Raw genomic sequence first — 27,995 nt, 5'->3', positions numbered from 1 at the left:
TCTCTTAGTGGTAAGTGGAGTGATTCATTCTCCTATACATCTTAGAGGAGACTTTATTATCTGTGGGGGATACAGTGTGGGGAGAGGAGAGCTCTAGCAATGTGTCAGGTATTACACATGCTGAACTGGCATAAAAAGAAGCAACCTCTTCCCCCACTGCAATTTTAAATCCTGGAAGTAACACCCCACATCTAAGGCTGTGAGAAATCACATTATTCATAACAAGGACCATGATTCACATGAACGGAACAAAATGGAATTATCAAAAATAGATTCTGTAGATTAGTCTGTAGCAAAAATATCTTCTGACTTAGCTTATGAATTGGCTATAATCACAGGAAGGATGATTCCATTGAGGTTTTACCACCTTCTCCTCCACCTTGACTGAATAACCTTTATACTTCTCCCATGGCACATCTTTGTAGGTCAGGGTATTTGGAAAACTGATTTTGACATGACGCCTCCCTCCTCTTTTTTTTTTTCTCATAGTCTTTAAAAAAAAAAATGAGACTCACTTAAAACATACCTTGTGTTAATTCTACTCGTTTCATTGGTCACCTTGAATTATTGAGCATTTTTCATTTTTATGCTTTCTATATTGACCCACTATTATTTTTAGCAGTGATGATTATGATAACCTGCAGAGTGGGCTAGAAGGGCTTCACATTTGATGGAATTTGAATTCCTGCCAGAGCTATTATTTGTTTCAAATATGAACAATATGATTACAGTCCTTTTACCTGGGCAGTTTTCTACTTCTATTGATTTCCTGCCTCTCCAAGATTAATAAATTCTTTTTAGGGAGTAGTAAACAGAAAAGGGCAGTTCCTTTTGATAACTATCACTGTATTATGTATACACACACACAGTATTGCATAACTGATGCTCAAGGAATTGTGTGAGATGTTTTAAGAGATCCGAAGATGAGAATGTCAGATGCTTTCAGCTGCAAGTAACAATGATGAAGACATCTGAAGACATTATTAAATACAAAGACATTTATTGTTTTGCCAGAAAGATATCCAGAGGAAGGCCATTTCCTGGATTGGTACAATGGCTCAATGATGCTTTTAGCTCAGCCATCAACAATGGGTTGGGTTTTTTCTTAATGCTCTAGATATCATGTCCTTATATAATCACATCTAATGGCAGAAGAACGGCAGTTTTTCCTCATCTACCTCTTTTTTTTTTTTTAGGACTTTTTAAAAGTTTATTTATTTATTTTGAGAGAGAGCATGGGGGAGGGACAGAGAAACAGGGAGAGGAGAATCCCAAGCAGTCTCGGTGCTGTCAGCTCAGAGCCCAACTCCAGGCTGGAACCTATGGACCGAACCATGAGATCGTGATCTGAGTGGAAAACTTCACTGACTGAGCCATCCAGGTGCCTCTAATGATCCCTTTAAAATTGTTTAAAGAAAACTGTTCCAGATACTTTTGATTTGGAGCTGCCAAAGCTGTCCTCTCTCGTTGTCCCAAATTTTTAGTCACAAATCTGTTCTGAGCATCTTTTTCATAAGTGGTGTTAAGGAATGTAGTATCAATTTACATAGTGTGATTTTTTTTTTCAAGTCGGCGCCACACCCAGCATGGAGTCCATCGCAGGGCTTGAACTCACAACCTGGAGATCAAGACTTGAGCTGAAATCAAGAGTCAGACACTTGGGGCGCCTGGGTGGCTCAGTCAGTTGAGCGTCTGACTTCGACTCAGGTCATGATGTCACGGTTGGTGAGTTCGGGCCCCACATCGGGCTCTGTGCTGACAGCTTGGAGCCTGGAGCCTGTTCAGATTCTGTGTCTTTCTCTCTCTCTGCTCCTCCCCCCCCACACACCCTGTCTCTCTCTGCCTCTCAAAAATAAAGAAAACTTATTTAAAAAAAAAAAAAAGAGTCAGACACTTAACCAACTGAGCCACTTAGGCGTCCTTACATAATGTGATTTTAGGTGATGTTCTCTTCCTCCAAAATGCTCTCGCCCTTCCATCTTCACATGCCCAAATCTCATTCATCCTTTAATGAAAGCTAAAAATAATGCCTCCCATTTATTTCATTTATTCAGCAAATAACTGTCGCGTGCTTATTACGTCAAGCACTCTGCAAGTGTTGGGTATACAAGACATGAGCTCTGACCTCATGGAGCTTACAGTCAGGTGTGGAACACTGACAATTAACAATAATAATTAAGCGATAGGGAAGAATAAGGTACAAGCAGAGGACAGGTAGAAGTATTTACACTGTTGGTGGGGATGGAGCAGACAGAGAATTCTTCTTGAAGACTTGAAAGATGATACCTAAAGGATGAGTAGGAATTGGAGAGAGAAAGGGAGGGGAAAGTGTTTATGGTAAGGAGAAGAGTGCATAAGAAATCATGGAGCAGAAAGTGTTGGTGAAAGCACTCTGGAAAAAGGCCTCTTTAATTCCTCCTCCCTGCCCACCCCCGCAAGTAACTTTCCATTTGATGAACCCCATGCACTTGATATACAATTTTTAGACCATAAGATCTCTGAAGGCAATACATATGACTTATACACAGTACTGGATAAATATGAGTGCAACTTCGGAGAAGAGTGAGGCTGTGTATGTGTCAATGCAAAATGCTAGCTTAAATATTGAAACAGCTAAGGGAAGAGGTGGATTATACCACATCTCTCTTCAAAATAAGAAAAGCATCACCTGTCTAGGTGACTACAGGGACCAGGGAGGCAACAGGGAGGAATTGATTCATAAAGTTCTGGAGGAAGTACAAAGTAATTATAGCTCCAATCCTCAGATGTTACTTTAAAAGCTATTTCAGGAAATATAATGAAAACCTGGTACCCATCAGGAAGAAAAAATAGCCACTCACTTATGTTTGCAAGAGGTTTTCTTTTTGAATATTCTCTTGGCGTGGGCTGCTCTTGGTGTGTGCCACGGTTCTGGGTTACTGGTGGGGAGGGCCCAACCAGACCTGACAAGCTACTTTTAAATCAAATATTAAAAAAACCCAACAACACACAAAACATAAATGTCCATATCATGACTTGGGTTTTTATCATTTATTTGTTTATTTTCCACTTCATTAAAAACATTTTTTTTAACGTTTATTTATTATTGACAGACACAGAAAGACAGAGCATGAGCAGGGGAGGGGCCTAGAGATGGGGAGACACAGAATCTGAAGCAGGCTCCAGGCTCTGAGCTGTCGGCACAGAGCCTGATGCAGGGCTTAAAATCACAGACTGTGAGATCATGACCTGAGCCGAAGTCGGATGCTTAACCAACTGAGCCACCCAGGCACCCAATTTTCCACTTCATTTAAAATTTTTTTTTTCAACGTTTATTTATTTTTGGGACAGAGAGAGACAGAGCATGAACAGGGGAGGGGCAGAGAGAGAGGGAGACACAGAATCGGAAACAGGCTCCAGGCTCTGAGCCATCAGCCCCATCAGCTGAAGTCGGACGCCCAACCGACTGTGCCACCCAGGCGCCCCGTCCACTTCATTTTAGAGGTGTGTTCCAAAATCCTTTTGCCACTTGGCTGTGAGGAACCAAAAGTGAGTAAATTTTGATAGGGAAGGAGGTTTGGAGATACAGCTATTGTCTTGATAGGCCAGAATAGACAGTATTTTGAGTTCTCATAGAAAGCCCCCCTTAATTTATGTCTCTCCTTAATTCTAGTTCAGCAATTCATCACTGAGTTTGAGATGGTGCTTGTTTGATCCTGTAAGATTTTATTTTGTTGTTAACTTGGGAAGTATTTTTGATAGTTTTTTCTTTAAAGTAATCTCTACTCCCAACATTGGGCTTGAGCTCACAGCTCAAGATCAAAAGTTGCATGCTTTATTGAATGAATCAGCCAGGTTGTCACTCCCCATTTTTTTTTTAAATGTGTATTTATTTTGAGAGACAGAGAGAGACAGACAGAGTGCGAGCAGGGGAGGAGAAGAGAGAAAGGGAGACACAGAATCCGAAACAGGCTCCAGGCTCTGAGCTGTCAGCACAAAGCCTGAGGTGGGGCTTGAACTCACAAACCATGAGATCATGACCTGAGCCGAAGTCAGACGCTTAACCAAGTGAGCCACCTCAGCGCTCCTTCCACGTTTTTTTGATACTAGTTTTTTAAAAGTGTCCTCCTCGAGGATAGAGATTACATTTTTGGATGCTGTCCCATAGTGTGGTGAGATGTGGATGCTGAATTCTTTAATTTGGTGATTCTTAACTTTTTGTTTATGTTTTATTAATATACTTTATTTTTTTAGGTTTTTAATTTACAGAAAAACCGAGCAGTCCCCATATGAACTCTCCTTCCCCAGTTACCTTTATTATTAATATCTTATGTTAGTATGAAACATTTGTTATAATTAATGAACCAGTATTGATACACTGTAATTAACCAAAGTTCATATTTATTCAGATTTATTTTAGTTTTTGCCTAAAGTCCTTTTTCTCTCCCAGGATCCCATTCAGCTTAAAAGCCTATGCTGAGTTGTCCTGTTACTTACATCTACATTATACCTAGTTGTCGGGTCTCCTGAGGTTCTTCTTGGCTGTCACATTAACCTTCATTTTTTGAGTCATAAACTGGATTGAAAATCTAATGAAAGCTATGGATCCTCTCCACAGAAAAATGCACCTGCTTCAGAGGTCTAATTTAAGGGAGGTCCACCCATAACTGATTCAGAAACCTAGCCTCAGGAGGAAAAGGTGATCTTTAAAATATTTCTTCCCTCACACTCAGGCTCAAGGTCAGGCTCTACCTTTAATTTGTTGTGTGACCTTTTTGCATAGCTGTTTTCCTACTTGGACCTCAGTTTCACCATCTGTGAAATGAAGGGTTTGATTTACATGATGTCTAAATCCTTTTCTAGCACAGTGGAAGGTGGGCGTCACCCACAAAGGAACAAAGGCTGTTAACACACCAAGCCAGGTCAGGGAAGTGGAATGGCTTACCAATAATGAGGTCGCAGAGGTTCAATGGGGGAAAAAGACATAACCTAGGTTCCACTTTATGGCTTCGTGGATTTTGTAAGTCATTTCCTTCTGAGGAAGGTTTGAGGTTCAATTTCCTCATCTGCAAAAATGTAGAGGCTCTGCTTCTGGTAGTTATGAAACTCCTGGGAGCAACAGTGAGGAATTATGATAAGAAAAAAAAATGGAGTAGGTGGGTGGGTGCACGGGTGAAGGGCAGATTTAAGGAATACGAGGCAGGGCTGAGGGTTCTGGAGAAGAGAAACCCAGTAGACACCTTAGGGATCTCACACCACACGCTCACCGTGCTGGGGTCAATTCAACCTAGGTGCCGGCCCCGCCTCCTTCCTCCCCACGCTTCCCCTCCCCTCCGGCTGCGACGCGCCACACTTCGCATGGTAGTCACCGTGAGTCGCTTTCCATAGCGCTAGGGCCGCGCGCGTTCTCGCGCCGCCACCTCACTGCCATCTCTGCCCGCCTTTGGCCCTTTCCGATTGGCTCTCACGTTAGTGACGTACATGCTCCTTATTCTACCCCCGTCACTTCCCCAGGGTTCCGCCCCGCCTCCCCCTTACTTCTCCCGATTGGCGTGGCAACCTAACCTGCCCTGGTCTCCGCTGTGAAGGAGAAGCCGGGAGAGCAGGCTAAACCAGGAAGGCGCTGGCTTGTGGCGCGCACGCGCACGCACGCACGCCGGCGGCCGGAGGGGCGGCACGCTCGCGCCCGGGCTCGCCGCGCGCCGCGCCAGAGGCTCGCGCACTCAGCAGGTTGGGCTGCGGCGGCGGCAGCTGTGGGAGCTGAGGCGCAGCGCGTGAGAGGTCCCAGACGCGTCTGCGGCTCCGGTTCCGCCACCTTCCTCTTCTCTCACCCCAGTCTCGGTGCCGGGTGCTGAGAAGGGAACGGCGCTAGCCTTGGTAACTTAGAGCCCACCCTTGGCTGCTTCCGACACCGCCATCCTTCCTTTCCTAGCCGCGGGCCTCTCGGTGCTAAGGCGACTCTGCGGGGAGGCGGCGGCGACGGCTGCCTGTCTGTGGGGAGGAGTCCTGCCCTCCAGTCTTGCTCCGCCGCCGGGCCCTGCAGGGTCCAAGAGAGCTCGGCGCCGGTCCTTCCTCTCACCTTTTTCGTCAGCCGATTGGTGCAGCGTCGGTCCGAGAGGTCTCTGGGCTGAGGCGGCGGCAGCTCCTTCGGCTTCATCATGTCCGCGGGCGGAGACTTCGGGAATCCGCTGAGGAAATTCAAGCTGGTGTTCCTGGGGGAGCAGAGCGGTGAGTGCGCGGCTCCCCCACTCCTGGCAGCTGGCCGCGGCTTCCCCGCACCGCCCCCAGTGCGGCCCTTCTGTCCGCGAAGGCTCTCTCTACCGGCCTCGCGTTTACGCTCGGTGGTAACCCCCAGCCCTGCCCGGTGTTTGCTGACCTCTGTTAGCCACCGGCTCCTCTTCGTCTGGATCCGTCGGTCAGATTTTTGACCCTTCCGTCCCCGGTTCAGATGTCTCCTTCCACCACCTTCCCCCCAACCCCCCCCCCCCCCCCCCCGCCGCAGCCCGGGCCTCTCCCGTCGGTCTGCCCCCTCCCCCCAGTCCTCACCCCGCCCAGCCCCAGCCTGCTGTCCATCCCTTTATTCCTCCCGTCTCCTTCGTCTCACCAACCGTAGCCCCCTTCCTTGAGCCCCACCCTTATCTTTGCTTTTATTCCAGTTCGTCAGCTCTGTGATGGCCCACCCTGGGAAGCCCCACTCCGGGAAGCCCCGCTCCCGGGAACCGACCCTCTTCAACCTTGGACTAGGAGGGTGGGGGGATTAGGGCGTTGTTTTCCTTAGAGGCTTGGCCCTGGGATATGCGGATCTTATGGGAGGTGGGAAATGGGGGGTCGTAGAAATTCTTGGATGGTTTTCCCTTGGGTGGGGAATTAGTTTGGAAGATATATGTCTGAATTGGAGGCGACTTGAGGATGGAGTGGTTGGGGAGTAAGAGGGGTGGTGGCGGTAGTGGTGATTTTTGTTTCTTGGGTTAGGCTGAGGCTTGTTGGAAAACCTCATTTTCTTCTCATGACTTTGAGCCCTGACAATTCTTCTGGCACTGTTGATGCTTTGCCGATCTCTGCCAGATGCTATGTCATGATCGTTTTACTTGGAATTTTTCACATCTCACCTCTCCTCCTTTCAACATGAAGCAGTGTCTGATTCTCTTTATGGCGGTGCAAACGGGGATTACCGGGGAAATGTTAATTATTTCATTTCTTCTGAGTGTTTTCAACATATAAATATATTTAGGATTCCTGTGAGAGAAGGCCTGAGAATAACGAACATCTTTGTTTTGTAGGATTTCCTTAGGGGCTAGGGAGTAATGGAGTAGAGTAGAATAGATTCATCATCTGGTTATCTAAATTAGATTTCAATATGTAATGCCGTTTCAGCTAAATGACCCTTTTATGCTTAATATTCCACAGTATATGATGAGTAGCGTGATCTTACTTACCTGGTCAGGCTTCTGCTGTCGCTTACTTTGTATTACATACAGGATCATAGTTTTGTGATGGCTTTCTCCAAAATAACTTCTTGTGATTCCAATTTTATGCTAAATTAGAAACTTGGCACTCGACAATTTAGAGATTATCATCCTTTTTTGTTTTTCTTACATTTTTCATGACCATCTTTAAAATTCACACATTGAGAGGTTAGTTCCTTCTAAATCATCATTGAGTTACCTGCTAGGTACCTTAGATTAGGCTGTAGGGAAGAAAATTTCTTTTGATTGGAAAGCAGATAACTGATATAAATTCAGAGCTTTTACAACTACCTTGAACTGTTTATACTAATATATATGGCATTGAAGTAGATTAACGTTAGTTGCAAAATTGCTTCTAGTTGGAGCTGAGAAATCATTTCTCTCTTTTCATATATAATCTTTGCCTCTTCCTTCCTTATCAAGGAAAAGGATAGTCTCCTCTTTGCTTATGAATATTCCTGAAGCATGTATAAACTTGTTTCTTTAACTTGGTAAGACCTGTGAGCGTGAACCCAGTCTAGGTGTTTTATGGCACTTTTAGGACAATGCCATGTGTAAAATATAGTGTATTCGTCATTATTGATAAATAGGATCTAAAGTGCTTATTGTGCACTCTAGGGATGTTATTGCCGGCCTTATGTTGTGATGAAGAACTATTTAGTTTGCATGAAGAAACCTTTAATCTCTGCCCTAGGAAGGTTTTAGTATGAGTAGAGATCGTAAGTTCGATATTTGAAGGTTTCCTTTGAATTCCTTGAGTATTTATGTTCTAAATGACATTGCAGAGTTCCGTGGCTTCTCATTTTTTACTTTATTTAAGTCTTGACAATGACCTCCCTGTAGTTCCTGAAGTCATCTTAGATTTTTTTTAATAGACTATTTTTTAGAACAATTTTAGATTTACAGAAAAATTGAGAAGATTGTGCAGAAGGTTCCCATATAGCCCCACCCAGTTTCCCCAGTATTCCTCGGTGTTCTTAACATCTTAAATTAGTATGGTACTTTTTTATAATGAATGAACCAATATTGATGTATTATTATTAACTAAGTCCATAGTTTATTCAGATTTCTTTTCATCTTTTTTTGTTTCAGGATTCAGTTCAGGATACCACATTATGTTTAGATGTCAGTGTTTCTTTAGGCTCCTCTTAGATATTCTAAAGTATTGTATTTACATGCTTTTTAACTCTGGAACTGTGGGGTTAATTATCTTTTAAGGCTGCTATAATGCTAAGTAATGCTATCCGATAGCTTTGACAGTGAAAGATTGATCTCTGTTTTCCTGGGCAGTGTCTGTAGTTTTCTTATGCATTAGTAAAGGTCTTTGGAGCCCATGTCATCTTGATGTAACTCTTCATGAATTATTTATTTTAGGTTTTACAGTTCCACAATTCAGCTTTCAAAAACTAATCTGTGGCAAAGCATTTACCACATTTATAATTCTTATTTGTATGTGTGTGTGTGTCTGTTACCCACAGCAGAACGTAAGTCCCATGAAGATTACAACTTATTTTGTTCATTGTATCCCCAGTGCCTAGCATAGCACCAGGCTCGTAGGTACCAGAAATATTTGGTAAATGAATGATGGTTGAATCTACTAGGAATCAAAGCTAGTAGCCTGTATTAGTCTTTGCTGTGGTGGAATCTATGTTTTATTTTTCCCGTAGGCACTTAGTAGTTTAACAATAACATTTTATACTTACATTAGTTGATTGTATGCTGGGATACTTTAGATTCTTGGGGTTGGGAAGCAGGGAACCTGCTTTTTTTTTTTTTTATAACTCTTGCCATTTTGCTAAAAAAAAAAATAATAATAATGAGACCAGGATTTTGCATTTTTGGGGGGGTAGGTTGAGAAGAATTAGTTTTGTTTAGTTAAAGCTATTGTTAAATTGTTTGCTATTAGCGTAGAACCTAAAAGTATGTCAAATGTTATTAAAGATGTGTTCATGGAACTGATTTGGAGTTAAGTAGACTTCTGTTTAGCTTATCAAAAATAAAGCTTCTGTGCTTTGTAATGAAGATGAGTTGTTTCAGTATATGAAGTGTGAGAGCAAGTTAATGATACTAGTCTTGGTAATCTTTCTAACAAGTCTTAGCGTTTATATTTCAGTAGTATACATGATTTAATGAAGGAATGTTGGAGTATACAATTTACAGCCGAAGTTTCCTTAAGAAATCTCTTTTATTGCTACCTCTGGCTGCTGTCTTGAAATGCTGAGGCACTTTTAGGAATGCATTCATGGTTTATAGTGGAAGATATTACTACAAACAAATGTTACAAATAGGGTTACAAATTAGGAAATATCTCAGGTAGAAGCACATATTTGGCCTAGTGCTGCTTATTTTTTCATTCTATGTTACTCTTTTTACATCAGGTCTTTTGAATTATAACATGCTAGATAGGGAAAATGTGTCTTTCCATCAGGGATCAGGAGTACTGAACAGTTTAGATTGGCTAGATCAGTGATCTTAAACTTTTCTTCTCAAGATACCGTTACCTGTTATGCTTTTACAAATTGTTGAGGCCCCTGAAGAACTGTTCATATGGTTTATATCAATATTTATTGAAAATTAAACAAAATTTAAAAATACTTAATTCATTTAAAAATAAAAATAATTAAACCCATTACATGAAAGAACTATTTTGCAAACAAAAATTTAGTGAGAGGGGCGCCTGGGTGGCGCAGTCGGTTAAGCGTCCGACTTCAGCCAGGTCACGATCTCGCGGTCCGTGAGTTCGAGCCCCGCGTCAGGCTCTGGGCTGATGGCTCGGAGCCTGGAGCCTGTTTCCGATTCTGTGTCTCCCTCTCTCTCTGACCCTCCCCCGTTCATGCTCTGTCTCTCTCTGTCCGAAAAATAAATAAAAAACGTTGAAAAAAAAAATTAAAAAAAAAAAAAAATTTAGTGAGAGAATGGCATTGTTTTACAAATTTGCAAATCTCTTTAATGTCTTTGACTCATGAGAAAATATCTGGATTCTCAGATCCTTCTCCATTCAATCTATTGTAATGTCACGTGTCATATAGGCTCTGGGAAACTCCACTGTACACTCATGAGAGAACGAGAGTGAAAAAAGCCAAATAACAATATTATGAAAATGGTTTGACTCCCAGGAGGGTATTGGACCCTCTACTGAAGAGTCCTGGGGATCCTGGTGGTCAGTAGACCACACTTTGAGAACTGCTGGATTAGATGATATTAAGCCATTTGTACCATGGAGCTTCATACTGCAAGTTAGGGCAGTCAAAGAGAATGTTTTCCAGATCTGGTTTTGGAGCCTTAAAACTAAACAGTAGAGCTAGTGATTAAGAGCAGAGTCTGGGTTTCATATTTTAGCACTGGCCACTGGCTTTGGGCAAATTATTTGACTTCTTTGTGCTTCAATTTCCTTCTCTAAAGGTAATAGGAACTATAATACAGAGTTATTGTGAAGATTAAATTAGTTAATAAATGTGAAGCATTTACAAGAGTGCCTGGCACGTGGGAAGTGCTCAAACTATTTAAAAAAAAAATTTTTTTTAATGTTTATTTTTGAGAGAGAGACAGAACGCGAGCAGGGGAGGGGCAGAGATAGAGGGAAACAGAATCTGAAGTAGCTTCAGCCTCTGAGCTGTCAGCACAGAGCCTGACCTCGAACCCATGAACCAAACCCATGAACTGCAAGAGCTGAAGTTGGGTGCTTAACCTACTGAGCCACCCAGGCACTCCATGCTTGGTAACTATTTTAATTTAACACAAGTGCATGTAAAACTATGCTGTCAAGTGATTTGATAGAACATAAGCTTAAATTTACATTTTATCATAAAAGAAATATTGCATATAATATCTAAAACAATACAGTGTAATAAGTGCAGCTGCTTAGAAAAATAGAGTTAAAAGGTATAAAGAAGTGACAGGAGCATGGGGTTTCAGGGAAGACACATTATAAATGACTAATAATTTAAGTACTTTGAGCTGAAATTCTTGAATTAGAACATTACAGAATTGGAGGAGACTTTCAGAATTCATCTAATCCATTTCTCTTAGGGCTTTAAACTGGATAACTTTCCCCCCCCTCTATTTTTAATAGGTAATACAAACATAAAAAGGTGTACTCTGAGAAAACTTACTACTACCCTTGTTCTGGTAGCTCCTTTCTCTACTCCACCCCCTCCTGCCATATGTATTGTTTGTATATATTGTTTTCTTGTGTATACTCTGGGATTTCTTTATGCAAATACAAGCAAATACGAATATAATTTCTTATTTTCTCTTATATAAGATGTATCAGACTTTACTCCACACCTTTCTTTTTTTACTTAACAATACATCCTAGAGATCTTTCCATATTATTTGTACATACAAAAACAGCTTTCCATTTCTGTTTTTTGTTTTCCAATAAAATTTTTGTAAGGGGCACCTGGCTGGGTCAGTCAGAGGAGCATAGGGACTCTCAGTTCATCTCAGGGTCATAAGTTCAAGCCCCACATTGGGTGTAGAAATAACTTAAATAAATAAAACTTTAAAAAATATTTTTTATTTTATAATAGTTTTAGGGGTGTCTGGGTGGCTCAGTCCGTTAAGCATCTATCTCTTGATTTTGGCTCAGGTCATGATCTCACAGTTTGTGAGATTGAGCCCCACGTCAGGCTCTGCTACCAGTGCAGAGCCTATTGGGATTCTCTCTCTCTGCCCCTCCCCGGCTTGTTCTGTCTCTCTTTCTCCCCCCCCCACCCCCCTCAAAATAAATAAATAAATACTTAAAGAAATAGAGTAGTTTTATATTGACAGAAAAACTGCAAAGATAATTCATTTGTACATTTTCACAATTAATGAACCAGTATTGATACATTATTAACCAAATTCCATATTTTATTTAAATTTCTTTAGTTTTATCTAGTGTTTTTTCTGTTCCAGGATTCCATCAAGGATACCACATTTGATTTGTTATTAGCTCTCCTTATGCTGTTTTTAGTTATGACAGTTAAATTGGATCACTCTTAAGTTACTTCATTTATAGAAATCTCCAAGATAACACATTTTTTATTTTTTTTAAAGTTTATTTAAGGGAGAAAGAGAGTGGGCACATGAGCAGGAGAGGGGCAGAGAGAGGGGGAGAGAGAGAATCTCAAGCAAGCTCCAAACTGCCAGTGCAGAGTCCAATGCGGGGCTTGAACTCAGGAACCGAGAGATCATGACCTGAGCCAAAGTCGGATGCTTAACCGACTGAGCCCCCCAAGTGCCCCTGTAATTTTTAATATCAAATTTCCCTGTTTTGAAATTTTCAAATCTATTCCTGTGCTATATTGTTAAGCTCTTGTCCTTGGGGAGGCAACATATATTGATATAGACAGAGACAGAGACAATCAGACTTTGGCGCTAATCCTGACCCAGTATTTCAGTGTTATCTTGGAAAGTTTATTTAACTTTGCTAAGCGTTTTTTCCATTTCTTATATGGCAACACTAACCTAGTAGTAGTGTTTTTTTCTACCCTCTAGTTATAGATATCATACATTTTGGTTAGGTCGGTATTTCATTTATACAGTATTGTAATTAGGTAAATGATATTCACAGCAGAGTCATGTAGTATACTGATTACTTATACTTTTTTGCGTATTTTTTTTTGTTTTCCTTTGTTTAATTTATATACATATCCTGAATTTATTCCCCAACTTTTTATCCACAATGTAAATCACGTCTCTGTGTATAAGAATGCATCAGGTTTTTCCTCAGAAGAAATTCATTTAATTTGAAGACCTCTTGAAGACCTCTCTTCCAGAACCTTCTGACCTATTCTAATATATACTAGTTACCACCCCCATGATGGGTGCTCAGCTGTCAACCTGGGATCTACCTTTGTCATCATTTTGAGGATTTCCTTTTCTCTTGTGTTAGATGGATCCATTGTTTCTCAGATTACATTTTCCTTTTTTTTATTGGTTTACTCTATCATGAGGCTGAACATACTCTCCAGTTGGTAGTTTCTTAATAAATGAAACATGGGAGAAAGTTTTTTGAGACCTTGTGTTTCTGAAAATGTATTTGGACAACTTTTACACTGGAAATTTGGTGGAGTTTAGAATTTTAAGTTGGATACATTCCTAAAGAAGTTCAAAAACATTAATGTATAGACTTGTAGATTCTTAGTGTTACCTTTCTGACTCTTGGTCTTTTGATCTTTCATACTGATGTGTCGATTTTCATTTTGTGTGCTGAATAATAGATATAATTTCTTTCAAACTGGAAACTTATGTTCTTAGTTTTTAGGAAATTTTCTTAACTAGTATGATATCCTCTTCTCCATTTTTCGTTCCCTCTTGAATTATTAGACCTGGATTGATCTTCTGATTTTGTCTTATTTTATGTCTTTTCTTTTTCTTCATGTTTCTGTTTTAATTCTCAAAAGATTTTTTCAGCTTTCTTCCATCCTATTTTATTTCTATCATTTTCATTTCAAAGAGGTTTTTTTTGTTTGTTTTCTGAATGTTCCTTGTCTGTAGCATCTTTTTGATTCTAGTATCTTTGGTTTTTAAAGTTTCTATTTATTGATATTGAGAGAGAGAGAACACGTGTGTACATGTGTGCGAGTGAACAAGGGACAGGTAGAGAGAGAGGGAGAAAGAGAAACCCAAGCAGGCTCTGTACTATGAGTGCAGAGCCCAGCCCAGGCCTCGATCCCATGAACTGTGAAATCATGACCTGTGCCAAAATCAAGAGACATTTGTTTAACTGACTGAACCACAGAGGAGCCCCTCCAGTATCTTTTATTATTTTGAGGATATTATTGAGATGTATTTCCTCTTCCTAATACTCAGTTTTTTGTATATTGTTAGTACCTCTGTTTATTTTGATTATTCTTTCTTGCTTGATGTGGTCCTCAAAAAACAAGTAATTCTTGGCTATCCTCCTATGTTTAAAAAAGTTGAGCACTAAAAGCTTGATTTTAAGCACTCGTGCGGGTTTAGGGAGCTTCTCTGTAGGATGATCTGGCTGAGTTCTTTTGGGGGGAGTTAGCTCCTTTAATTCTTTTGCCCATCAGATTCATAAAGAATTATCCAGTGTCTTGCTGGAGGGAGTAAGTTTAGTTCCCAGTTTTCTTAGTGCTGAATGCAGACAGAGTTTGATGATAACATAGAGTAATGGATTTAATTTCCTTGTTTTGAATACTGTTTGTATTTTAGCCCTCACTTGTTTCTTTTATTTCCCAGTCCAGAAGCTCTCTATTTTCCTTTCTCATAGAATAACTCTCTAATCTTCTGGTGAAGTGGGAGAGGGACCTGGCTGTGTGGAACAGTGGAGGGGACTTTCATTTGTTCGTTTTGTTTTTAGCACCACCTTAATACTTATTTACGCTTGGTGCCCGCAATTCCTGAGCCATTTGGGGGGTTCTCTGGCACAAATCAGATTGTTTCTCAGCTTTCTCCGTTGTCAGTCTAAAGTTGATCTTTATAGAACCTATTAGGTCAATTACCACTTTTCCATTTACTTTCTACCTTCAACCTGGATGATTTAGATTTTCTGAGAACCAGTACTTTTAGATGTTTGAAATTGCTTAGGGTTTTCAGTTTCTCTTTTTTTCCTTTTCCTTTTTCATTTTATAAAATTAAAACCAACTCATTTGTACCCATGTTTATAGTAGCATTCACAGTAGCCAAATGATAGAAGCAACCCAAGTGTCTGTCAATGGATACATGGATAAACAAAATGTGTTATATACATAAAATGAAATATATTATTCAGCCTTAAAAAGGAAGGAAACTCTGATACATGCTACAACATGGGTGAATATTGATGACATTATGCTAAGTGAAATAAGTCAGTCACTAAAGGGCTAAATATTGTAGGATTCTTTAAATTAATGGATAATAAGCATTATCAGTACTGTCATTGTGAGATTGTATGAAACCCCGCCCAGACACCCCAATAGATTTCTCTTTGAGATGAAGTCCAAACTCTTCTTCTTGGTTTAAAGACTGTCATAGTCTGGCTTCTACCCTCGTATCTCTGATCTTATACCTAATACTCATCTTTACCTTTATTGTTATGCATATTACAGAAGAGTTCTTTTTAATCATCATTAGGGTGTTACATGCTATGCAGAATACATGTCTTCCATTCTTAGAATAATAGAATCTTAAAGATCATTTATTCATTTAACAGATGCTCATGGTGTGCCAGGCATGGAGCTAGGTCCTGGGGGATATAGTTATTAATAAATCAGATATTCTCTATTCTTGCTTACAATCTGACATTAAAGTAGATTTAAATCTTTTACATTGCTCTGGACCTTCCAGTCTCTGTTCTTGGACCTCTTCTTCAGTCTATCCTTTAAATTATTAGAATGAATTTTATAAAAATGTAAATCAGTAACTTCTTATCTTAAAAACATTGTGAATGTACTGAATTGTACACTTAAAAATGGTAAATTTATATGTATAGTTTATCACAATAAAAAATTAATTTTCAAAAACTCAAAAGCCTCACATTTGTAGGTTTATTTGGTCACTTTTATTTTTATTTTTTTATTTTTAATGTTAATTTTATTTATTTATTTATTTTTAAATGCTTATTTATTTTTGGGAGAGAGAGACAGAGTGTGAGGAGGGGAGGGGCAAAAAGGGAGGGAGACACAGAACTCAAAGCAGGCTCTGGGCTCCAGGCTCTGCATTGTCAGCACAGAGCCTGACACGGGACTCAAACTCACAAACTGGGAGATCATGACCCGAGCCAAAGTCGGGTGCTTACCCAACTGAGCCACCCAGGTGCCCCTATTTTGTCACTTTCAGAATAAAATCAACCTTGAAAATAAAACAGCCAGGTAGTTATTTCACCAGCAAAATGGGTTTATTTGGAATAGCAGAGGAATGCCAGATCAGGAGAAGTAAGCCTTCGTGAACCATTGGCAAGTCTGGAGAACAAATCAGAGATATGCTCTTTTATAGAGGAAGGGAAATTGGGAGGGGCTGTTATAAACAAAAAGTCCCTTGGAGTAAACTGGGAGTTTGAAGCTTAGTGACTTTTTGTTGGCTGAGTTGTGATAGTCTCCTATTGGTTGGGCTGTTGCTAGGCAAGGAGGGAATCTATCCTTCTGGGGTAGTAAAGTAGATTTCTCCTTGTTGGGAATGCAAGGTAAATCTCTTCCTGGTGGGTCTGCAAAGGGCTGCGGTGAATGGTATGGCCTGAGAACTCCCCCTTCTGGTCTTGTGACTCCATTTTAAATGAGGTTTCTGTTGTTTTCCCCCTTAGATTAAGATCTTCTGAAAGCCTCGCTGGTCAAGAGTCGGGTTTTCTGTATTTAGTGCTTTTGTCCTTTGGTGTCAGGAAAGATGACCTTTCCCCCATGTTGTGTTCCACATGGGAGGGAAAGTACATAGCAGTTGGAAACCATTTAAGGCCATATTTGAGTAACAAGAAAGTTTAGGCGGGAGAACTCTCAGATACTTCTTACCTAGTCTATATCTTTTCAGGGTCATAAATGTTAGAGAAAATCTTGAAGCACTGAGCTAGCATCATCCTATTGTATATGCCATTTTTGTAAAAGTTTGACATGTGACAAGTAAAAGACTTCAAAATAATTATGCAAAGCAGAATCAAAAGTATGTGAAAAATACAGTTTGATGGTTCTAAACCAGGAGCCCAGGCTTGAAGGTAATCAGTTAAATAGGTCAAAAGATCAGGGGTCATTAGGTGAAATTTGCAGTGACCAGAGGGCTTTTTTTCTGATTTTGTTTAATTGAATTTCTACCTCTCCAGAGATATTTATCCATGTGCAACAGGTAGTATTTGCTATTGCACAAATATGCCTCCTTGTTTAGCAAGTAGGTAATCAGGGACTATGTAGTTATCCAAAACCACTTGATCTAATGATTCAAGTGATCATTGTTGGGCTGCCGCTGCTTTGGCTGTGAAATCAGCTACCTCTCCTAAAGTTAGGGAGTTTCTGACCATGCATTCCTTGGCACTTATCCAACCTGAGGAGAAAGCTCTCCCTGTGTAGGTAAACCCAGAGTCATATAGGCCTCCTTCAGTTTCCATTTAAAGCAGCCATGGATGTTTAATGGGGCAGAACAATGAGAGGTTTTTTATTTATTACAAATGTTGACAGGGACACTTAAATGTCCCAGTAAGCATTGACCTCCAATTTGCCAGCTATCTAACCATTTGTATGCCCATGGGAAATGCTATCTACTGTAGACAAAAATGAATCCAGGCAGAGTGCAGAGGAGTAAGGTATCCCTTAGCTGGAATTTCCTGATTGACCTTTTCAAGACAGGGATCAGAGGAATTTAGATGACATTCTGTGAGGTACCATCCCATACTAAAGAGGACTTTTCTAAGTCTTGCAGAAAGGAGTTAGCCCATTTGTATATCTCCTTAGTGCAGGGGAACAGGTTATTGGAGAAATTGCCTACAGACAAGACCAAGGAATCTCTGACATTGTGAACAGTTTCTGGTGATGGATCCAGCAGAGAGAGGGAGACACAGAACTCGAAGCAGGCTCCAGGCTCTGAGCTGTCAGCACAGAGTCCGACGTGGGGCTGGAACTCACAGACTCACGGACTGTGAGATCATGACCTGAGCTGAAGAGAGAGTGGGGGAGGGGTAGAGAGGGAGGTAGAGGATCCCAAGCAGGCTCCACACCCAGCACAAGGGCCCAACTTGAGGCTCATCCATGACTGTGAGACCCTCACCTGAACTGAAATCAAGAGTTGGATGTTCAGCTGGCTGAGCCACCCAGGCAGCCTGAGGAGGTCTTTCTTTAAGAAGGTGACAAAAGCATTATCATATTGATGTTGAGTAGGAAAAAAGTAGAAAACTACTAAAGTTACTACTCATTTGTAAACTTTCCACATTTATCAAGTTGTTTATTATGAGACATTCCTTTGGCCTGTAAAACTTTTTTTTTTTTTTTTTCAACGTTTTTTATTTATTTTTGGGACAGAGAGAGACAGAGCATGAACGGGGGAGGGGCAGAGAGAGAGGGAGACACAGAATCGGAAACAGGCTCCAGGCTCCGAGCTGTCAGCCCAGAGCCCGACGCGGGGCTCGAACTCACGGACCGCGAGGTCGTGACCTGGCTGAAGTCGGACGCTTAACCGACTGCGCCACCCAGGCGCCCCTGGCCTGTAAAACTTTTAAACTTAATATGATATGGGGAAAAGTCTTAGAGCAAGAGTTAGGAGAACTGAACTGTGGTCTTTGCTCTCCCACTTTATAAATTATGTGCTTTTAAAGAGTTCACTTTAACTTTTCCATGCCTCAGTTTCCTTGTATGTAAAATGAGAAGAATCTTCCCATCCCCATATATGGTATGGATTGCATAGATGGTTCTTTGTAGGCTCTACCCATGGACTTCATGTTAGCACTGTCATATATTTCTACATATTTAATATTCACAAAGCTTCCAGAAATTGAAAGTAGTTCCTTCCCACAAAAGATTGAGTACAATTTTAAATAAAGCATTCCTTTTGTACTCTCAAAATTCTTTAATTGAACTTCTTTTTCTTTCCAAAATATTGTACATTTGTTTTCAAAGTTTCTGATACTGAAATGATTAAGTCTTTTAAAGTTTTGTTTTTGAGAGAGAGAGAGAGAGAGACAGAGCGTGAGCAGGGGAGGGGCAGAAAGAGACGGAGACACAGAATCTGAAGCAGGCTCTAGGCTCTGAGCTGTCAGTACAGGGCCCTATGCAGAGCTCGAACCCACGAGCCGTGAGATCATGACCTGAGCCAAAGTTGGATGCTTAACTGACTGAGCGACCCAGGCGCCCCTGAAATAATTTAGTCTTTTATGTAAACAACCTAAATAGTTATTTCAACCTTAGTCTGGTTGGTATTATCTTAAATACTGTGATAATTTTTATTTTTCAGAATTTTTAGTCTCTAAAACTGTAGCCTCTAAAACCATGAGGCAGTAAATTTCTGTTGTTTAAACCAGTTTGTGGTGCTTTGTTATAGCAGCCCTAGCAGACCAATAAAGTGCTCAGTATTCCTTTGTAACTAAATGCAAAACTCCATGTAGCACCTCCTGACAACTGTACTGGAAAATATGTAATTCTTATCAAACCACTAAATTTTTTCAATAGTCAGAATACCTTAATTTTGTGAGTAAATTTATGTTTTGTAGTTTCCTGACATCAATATATTTGTTTTGCATACAAAGTAATAATGTCGACTGACATTTGATTACTTACTACATATGAGGCCCTGGTTTAAGTACCTTACAATCTAACTGATTTAATCCTTAAAACCAGCTCTGTGAGCTCCTGGAGAAATGGTTGATTTCAGGGCTAGGGCAGGGAAAATACAAGATGAGCCCAGAGCTGCTTCTGGTGGCAAAGTAAGGAAGTGTTTAAGAAAGAATGGGGCTTCTTAAAAGGGCACAGGAACCAATGTGAAAGAGCACCCAGTAGAGAAAGTTGGGATAATTTGAGCAAAATAAATGATGATGATATTACATTATAACCCACAGATTAAATATCCATGAATCCAGAGTTAAATAGATAAGAACCACTCTTTCTTATAGAAGAATTCCAGTTAATAAATATAGATGGAATGAGGGAAATGCAAAATCACCGTTAGAATACCACAGTAATGGTGCACCCGTGTGGCTCAGTTGGTTAAGTGTCCGACTCTTGATTTTGGCTCAGGTCATGATCTCACGATATGTGAGATTGAGCCTCACATTGGTCTCTGTGCTGACAGTATGGAGCCTGCTTGGGATTCTCTTTTTCCCTCTCTCTCAAAATAAATAAATAAACTTAAAAAAAAAAGGAATACTGCAGTAATTGTTGTATGCAAGATTGATTTTTTAAAAAATTTTTTTTTTAAATGTTTATTTTTGAGACAGAGAGAGACAGAGCATGAATGGGTGAGGGTCAGAGAGAGAGGGAGACACAGAATCGGAAGCAGGCTCCAGGCTCTGAGCCATCGGCCCAGAGCCTGACGCGGGGCTCGAACTCACGGAGTGTGAGATCGTGACCTGAGCTGAAGTCAGACGTTTAACCGACTGAGCCACCCAGGCGCCCCAAGATTGATTTTTTTAAAGTAATCTGTACCCCAACATGGTGCTTGAATTCAGAGCCCCCAGATAAAGAGTCTGGAGTTGCAAGATCTACTGACTGAGCCAGCTAGGTGCCCCTGGCAAGATCCATTGTTGAATGCTAGAATTGGTTGGCAAAAGTTTGAAAAGACATAGGACGTTTGTTAATTAGTCTCAAAGTATCTCCCCTAAGATAATTATTACAAGAGGAAAAACAGTAGCTTTTATAGTAGAAAAATTATGTAGAGATGACCATAACCAAGTCTTCAAGGTTAACATCAGGAATAAGACATTAACATTATATCATGTTCCTCTTGTTACGATGCAGTGAGAAATGCTTATCAGTTTTTGGTAGTCTTGTCAAAAAAATGCATGATCTCAATCTAATGAGAAGACATTAGGCAAATCTAAATTGAGGGACATACACAAAATAATTGACCAGTACTCTTCAAAAGTGTCAACGTTATGAAAACAAGGAAAGACAGGAAATGTCACAGATGAGAGGAGACTAAGGAAACATGACAACTAAATAGTGTCCTAATAGTCCTGGGTTGGATCTTGTAACAGAAAAAGGACATTGGTAGAAAACCTGGTGAAAGGCAAATAAGTTCTGTAGTTTAGTTAATAGCATTGTATCACTATTCATCTCACAGTTTTGATAATTGTGCTATTTAAGATGTTCTCCTTAGGAGAAGCTGAGTGAAAGGTATACTGGAATTCTCTGTACTAGTTTTATAACTTTTCTGTAAATTTAATATTATTTCCAAATAAAAAGTTAAAACAGTCCCGTAAGATAGGTACTACTGTTATTCCTATTTTACCTTGAGGAAACTGAGGCACAGAGAGGTTAAAGAACTTAACCCAATTGTATAAGGTTGGTAAATGGCCAAGTTGGGATTTCAGCTGAACAGTTTAGTTCTAGAACTCCAGTAATAAAACCCTAAACTATCATTACCTTTCCTTGTTAAATTTTATATAGGTGAAATATGTGCAGAAAATAAAGGATACTTAGGTGTTCCCCCAAACACAGAAGTGAAGTAACTAATCATCTCTTGAAAGTTGAGCTATATGAACTAAATCTGTTAAAGTTAAGTGTTTCTCAGGTATTTTGCACTACCAGACTTTTGTAATTTGTATGACAGAATTCTTTTTTTTTTAAAAATATTTTATTATTTGTTTTTGAGAGAGAGACAGAGAGAGAGAGAGAGAGAGAGAGAGAGACAGCCAGGTAAGGGCAGAGAGAGAGGGAGACACAGAATCCACTGCAGGCTCCGGGCTCTGAACTGTCAGCACAGAGTCGGACACGGGGCTCAAACTCACAAACTGTGAGATCATGACCTGAGCCAAAGTTGGATGCTTAACTGACTGAGCCACCCAGACGCTCCAAAATTTGCTTTGTTAATGATTATATTACTGAGTTACCAGAATCATTTCAAAATACTGTTTATACACAAGGAAAACCATAGATCTATTTAGTTATGGAATTAAAATGTGACATTCAACTGGGAATTGTTCAGTCTCATCAAGAAGGCAAAAACACAACTGAAAAGGCTTTAAGTTTGCTATGATACTATACAAAAAAGATAATAGCTAATTACTTTGCAGGTATAAGATCTGAACAAGAAATGCTTAAGCTGAAAAAGTTGTAGATTACACTAGGTTATGAAATCACCTAGAGAATATTTCCTTTTTTAAGTGGAAAAATGATTTTTTGGAGCATTTCAGCATAATGCTGAATGAAGTTTTGTGTATTTGGTTGCACTGGAGTATTAGGTACAAATGTGAAAATAATGTTCAACAAAAAATGAATAGCCACAGTATTCAGGATAAGATTAGTTAGGCTCTGATTGAAATTGTCACATAAACTGCTTTTTATAGGAGGATATAATAAATGCACTATTAGGGATTTTGAAAAGTGTTTTGGAGAAGAGAGTAAACTTAGCTTAAGCAGCTTTGAAAGAATATAGAAGAAATGCAAATATAGTAGAAATGCTGATTTAAAATTATGCCTAAAATATATGCGAAAAAGAACTATTTTAATTTCTAGAAGTCTTGTGATCATAAATGGGTAGGAATATATGAAAAGATACTAAAATATGTCTTTGGACAATGTAAAGGGGCCACCTAAGTGGACTGTACTCCTCTTTCTCTGGAATTTTGAGGTAACCTCAGTATAAGGAGGATGCAATGACTCAAATGAACACTGACCCCATGAGAGATTGAGATCCTGATCTACTATTTGGAGATTCCTTCTTTAAAACAAAACAAAACTAACTTGAACTAAAATATGAAACAATTTATCCTCTATACCTAAGTGATATATAACCCATATTTTAAAGTGTACTTATTGTTAGTTTAAGCTCATGTGAGCAAAGATGTTCATTTCCTTATTTCTTGGGACTTAAAAAACATTGATAGGCTGTAAAATTTGTTTTATTAGAGTTGAAAGAAGAATTTTTGTTTTTAACTTATTGTCAAGTTGGCTAACATAGTGTATACAGTGTGGTCTTGGTTTTGGGAAAGGAGAATATTTTCAAGCCTTGTTTTTCTTTGTTGGGGTTTTAGTTTTGATTATTATTGTAATATCCAGAAACATTTTTCCAAAGTCAAAAATTCTTGCTTAAATTTTGCCACGGGGGAAAAGTTAAGGTACACATGAGAGTTTATAGTCACAGTTTAAAGAAAGACTTAACCCATGGTACAGATACTGTGTGGTAGAGTCTTAAAGTATTGTTTCATCGTCCTACAAAGTGTGTGTTCTTCATTCTCCATGAAGAAAAACAAAAAGTGTGTGGTTGGTTTTTTTTTTGGTTTTCGGAATAGACCAACCTAGCTTGCTTCCTTTTTTTTACCTTTTTTTTTTTTTTTTTTTTTTTTAAAGAGAAGAAGAGTGAGCAGGGGAGGGGCAGAGAGAGAAGGGGACAGAGAATCTGAAGCTGGCTTGATGCGAGGCTCAAACTCACAAACCGTGAGATCATGACCTTTGCCCAAGTCAGATGCTCAACCACTCAACTGATTAAGCCACCCAGGTGCCCTGCCTTTTTTTTCTTTTTTTTTTACAATAATGACAACTTTTTCATGGGCAGAAAATATTAGTTTTAATGTGGTAGATGCGTCCTGTTTTAAGAAGTTTTTCCATCTACTGAGTAATGAAGATAGATTCCTGTATTATGTTTTAGAAGTGTTTTTGGGTTTATGTGTTTGTTTGCTTTGCCTTTCACATTTAGGTTTATAATCCATTGATTATAAATTGATTTTGATGTGTGTTCTGAAGTATATGTCAGTCAGGTTTAAATTTTTTCAGCATGGGTACATATTTATCCAAACATGTATTAAAAAAACAGTACTTTTCCTCACTGCTTTGCCATGTCAGTTTTGTAATAATCAGCTGTGTATAAATTAATCAGTTTGGTTCTGGAATTTCTGTTCTGCCAGTTGGTTTGTCTACCCTTATAACAATACCAGACTTACCATAAGTTTATATTAAAGTGGCTAATTTGGGGCACTTGGGTGGCTCAGACAGTTAAACAGCCTGCTTTTGGTTTCAGCATAGGTCACGATCTCATGTTCATAGGTTTGAGTCCATGTGCTGTGTGCTGACAACATGGAGCCTGCTTGGGATTCTCTCTCTCCTCTCTCTGCCCCTCCCACATCTGTGTGCATGTGCACTTTCTCAAAATAAACAAACTTAAAAAAAAATTGGCTGAGGGGTGCCTGGGTGGCTCAGTTGGTTAAACGTCTAACTTTGGACCAGGTCATGGTCTAATGGTTTGTGGGTTCAAACCCCACATCAGCCTCTTGCTGACAGCTCTGAGCCTGGAGCCTGCTTTGGATTCTGTGTGTGTGTGTGTGTGTGTGTGTGTGTGTGTGTGTGTGTGTGTGTGTCTGCCCCTCCCCTGCTTGTGTGCGCTCTCTCAAAAATAAATAAGCATTTTTTAAAAAAATGATTTCCCGGAGAGTAAATCCTTCCACCTTATTTTTTTTATTTAAGAGTGGCGTGGCTTGGCAATTCTAGGCCTTTGGCAATCTTGAAGAAGTTTGTTAAAATAGAACTTCAGGGGCGCCTAGGTGGCTCAGTTGGTTAAGCATCCGACTTCAGCTCAGGTAAGGATCTCATAGTCCATGAGTTCCAGCCCCACATTGGGCTCTGTGCTGACAGCTCAGAGCCTGGAGCCTGCTTCGGATTCTGTGTCTCCATCCCTCTCTCTCTCTGCCCCTCCCCTGCTCATGCTCTGTCTGTCTCTCTCTGTCTCAAAAATAAATAAAAAACATTAAAGAAAAAATAGAACTTCAGTTTCTTTAGTAGTCATAGGACTATTAATATTTTGCCTTCTTAGTGTTTTTCTAGGATTTTGATCATTTCACCTAAGATTTTAAATTTATTACTACCAATTATTCATATTGCTCTTTTATGTCTGTGGGATCTGTAATCATGCTTTTTTTTTTTTTTTTAATTTTTTACACTTATTTATTTTTGAGAAACAGAGTGAGACAAAGTGTGATCGGGGGAGGGGCAGAGAGAGAAGGGGACACAGAATCCGAAGCAGGCTCCAGGCTCTGAGCAAGCGGTCAACATAGAGCCTGATGCGGGGCTCAAACCCATGAACTGTGAGATCATGACCTGAGCCGAAGTCAGACGTTCAACCGACCGAACCACCCAGGTGCCCCAAGTAATCATGCTTCTTCAATGTCTAATACTGGCTATCTGTATCTTCTATCTTCTTGATAAGACTTGCTAGAGGTTTATAAATTTAATAGTGTTTTTTCCCCCAAAGAATTATTAGTCAGTCTTCTCAGTTGTGGGTTTTCTTTTTCATTAATTTCTGCTCTTTAATTCCTGTATTATGGTTTCTTTTGCTGGTCTTTTCCAACTTCTTGAGCAGTACATGTAGCTTACTGACTTTTAGCTAATATATGCTACATGTAAGTGTGCATGTTGTATAAATTTCCTTTTAAATACTGTTACCGTTGTGTTTTGAAAATTTGATATGCAATACTTTTGTTACTCAGTACAGAATGCTTTCTGATTTGTATTGTGATTTCTCTTTTGACACATTGGTTATTTAGAAGTATATTATTTCCAAACACTTGGGGATTTTCTAGTTTTCTTTATATTTTCCACCTTAATTGTACTATAATCAGAGAATATATTTTTAGTATTTTTAATTTTCTTGAGAATTTTTTGTGGCCCATGTCATATCAATTTTATTTTATTTTTAAAGGTTATGTATTTTTTGAGAGAGAGCGAGTGGGAAAGAGGCAGAGACAGAGGGAAAGGGAGAATCACAAGCAGGTACTGTGCTGTCAGCACAGAGCCTGATGTGGGGCTCCATCCAGTGAATCATGAGATCCTGACCTGAGCTGAAACCAGGAGTCAGACACCAACTGACTGAGCCACCCAGGTGCCCCATATCAATTTTAATAAATAGTCCATGTTTCCCTGAAAAGAATGTATTTTATAGTTGTCAGATGCTGAATTCTTTGTAAGATTACTAGATCAATTTTGTTAATCATGTGGTTCAAATATTCTGTCTTTATTGAATTTTTGTCTATCCTGCTATTGAAAGAGATATGTTAAAATCTCCCCCAGTGATTATAGTTCTTTTCATTTTTACTTTATGTGTTTTTGAGACTTTGAGATTAGATATATACAAATGTGTAATTGTTATACGTTCTTGGTGAATTGAACCTTTTATCATCTTCAAGTGTTCCACTTCATTTCTAGTAATGCTTTTGGCCCTAAAGTTTGCTTTGATGTTAATTTAGGTATACCATCTTTCTTTTAATGTTTTTATAGCATTTATATTTATTTCTTTTTACTTTCAACTTTTTTATATTCTTAGGTTTCAGATGTGTTTTAGTGGTCATCCTGTTAGGTTTTGTGTTTGTCCAGGCTGATAATCTGTTTATAAAATTGGAGCATTACTACATTTACATTTAATATAATTGTATATTTGGATTTAAAGTAAATCTACCATTTTAATGTACTTATTTTTGTCCTTGATATTTCTTTTTCTTTTCTGTTACTTGAATTTATAGTCTTTAAAAATTATTCAATATTCTTGGGGCACTCAGCCGGTTGAGCATCTGACTTTGGCTCAGGTCATGACCTCACGGTTCATGAGTTCAAACCCTACGTCAGGTTCGCTGCTGTCAGTCTGTCAGTGCAGAGCCTGCTTCTGATTCTCTCTTCCTCTCTCTGCCCCTCCCCTGCTTGCGTTTTCCCAGTTTAAAAAGTTATTCCATATTCTTTGCTTTATTAATTGGGAAGTTATAAATTTTTTTCCATTTATTGATTACCGTAGAAATTGTGGCAGGTAGCCATGACTTACAAAAGTTTGCAGCTAATTGATTCCTTTACCCTTCTGGACAATGTAAGGACCTTAGAACTCTACTTACCACTCCCTCTGACTTTACTATGTGTATTTTAAGTGTGTGTGTATGTAAAAAAACCCCGTATGATGTTATTGTTTTAAATAATGATTATTTAGATTTTTTTAATAAGGAAAACTTTCTTGAAGTACAACAGGTAAAAAAGCATACAAATCATAAGTGTACAGCTTGAATGAGAAAATTTGCTAGTCATATTGACTTGAATATTGCCATACTTATGAAAGTTATTTCTTACTGTAAATTAGTAAATTTGACCTTCGGATTTTAAAATCTCAATTTCCTGAGCTTTATTATTAAGCATGTCTTATGAGCTGTATCTACTTCCATCTTTTCAAGAATGAAAGGCTGTCATAGACTGTTGTATGCTACATTCTGGGCCACCTTCGTAATGAATGTTGTCTACTTGGTGAAGTTTCTGTTTATTGGTTAATTTTTCAGTGCCAGCAGGAACTGATACTGTGAGTGTAGATAGCATGAACAAGATAGATGAAGTTCCTGTTCTGCAGCTTACAGTTCATAAGTTGGGAGAGGTAAACTAGTAAATAAATGCAGAAACAAGATAATTTGAGATGAGTGTTTTTTGTATTGCCATTTTTTTCTTATTTTTCTTTTTTCTTTTTCTTTTATTTATCATTTATTTTCTTTGTTATTTATTATTTATCTTTTTATCTTTTATTTATTTATCTTTTTATCTTTTATATATCTATTATTTATTATTTATTTTCTTTTTATTTTTTCTATTATTTCTTATTTTTTCTTATTTTTTCCCATAAGAAAAAGCAGATCATGCTTTTTATTATGTTAAATGTCTACACCTGGACTTAATATTTTTGAGTAAAAATGCTGGTAAAATGAATCTTATGCTAGTACTTATTTTGAACTTTCCACTGGACTATTCTTTGAGAGTACAGATGATTTCCAATCCATTTTTTTTATCCTTAAAATACATCCATAGATGGATGTTCACTTTGTTGTAGGAATACCATAAAAGCCTTGCTGCCATCTAAAATACTTGTAGAAATACAATCTTAGGCTGAAAGTAATTTTGAGAGGTAATTTAGCTTTTCTTTCTTTCAGGCAGAACCATAGCAGATACTGAATTTATAAGTTCATAATGTAACCAGGAAAGAAAC

General features: G+C 39.0%; 1 protein-coding gene across 2 annotated transcripts in view; it reads left to right on the top strand.

The window, feature by feature from the left end:
* Window positions 1-5,520: 5,520 nt before the first annotated feature.
* The window catches only part of RAB6A (RAB6A, member RAS oncogene family), an 86,452-nt gene continuing 63,977 nt past the window's right edge, over window positions 5,521-27,995 (top strand). Inside the window, exon 1 of one of the 2 annotated variants that reach the window (XM_060605672.3) lies at window positions 5,521-6,207. In XM_060605672.3, coding sequence (XP_060461655.1) covers window positions 6,138-6,207 — 70 coding nt within the window. In that variant the 5' untranslated portion in view covers window positions 5,521-6,137. The remainder of the gene's footprint in view (window positions 6,208-27,995) is intronic. The other variant, XM_060605671.3, reaches the window with a different exon arrangement.

This window comes from Panthera onca, chromosome D1 (assembly GCF_046562875.1).
Source record: "Panthera onca isolate mPanOnc1 chromosome D1, mPanOnc1 haplotype 2, whole genome shotgun sequence".
Taxonomy (NCBI): domain Eukaryota; kingdom Metazoa; phylum Chordata; class Mammalia; order Carnivora; family Felidae; genus Panthera; species Panthera onca.
Note: the sequence above shows the minus strand (reverse complement) of the source record. Positions and strands in the feature narration are given on the sequence as shown.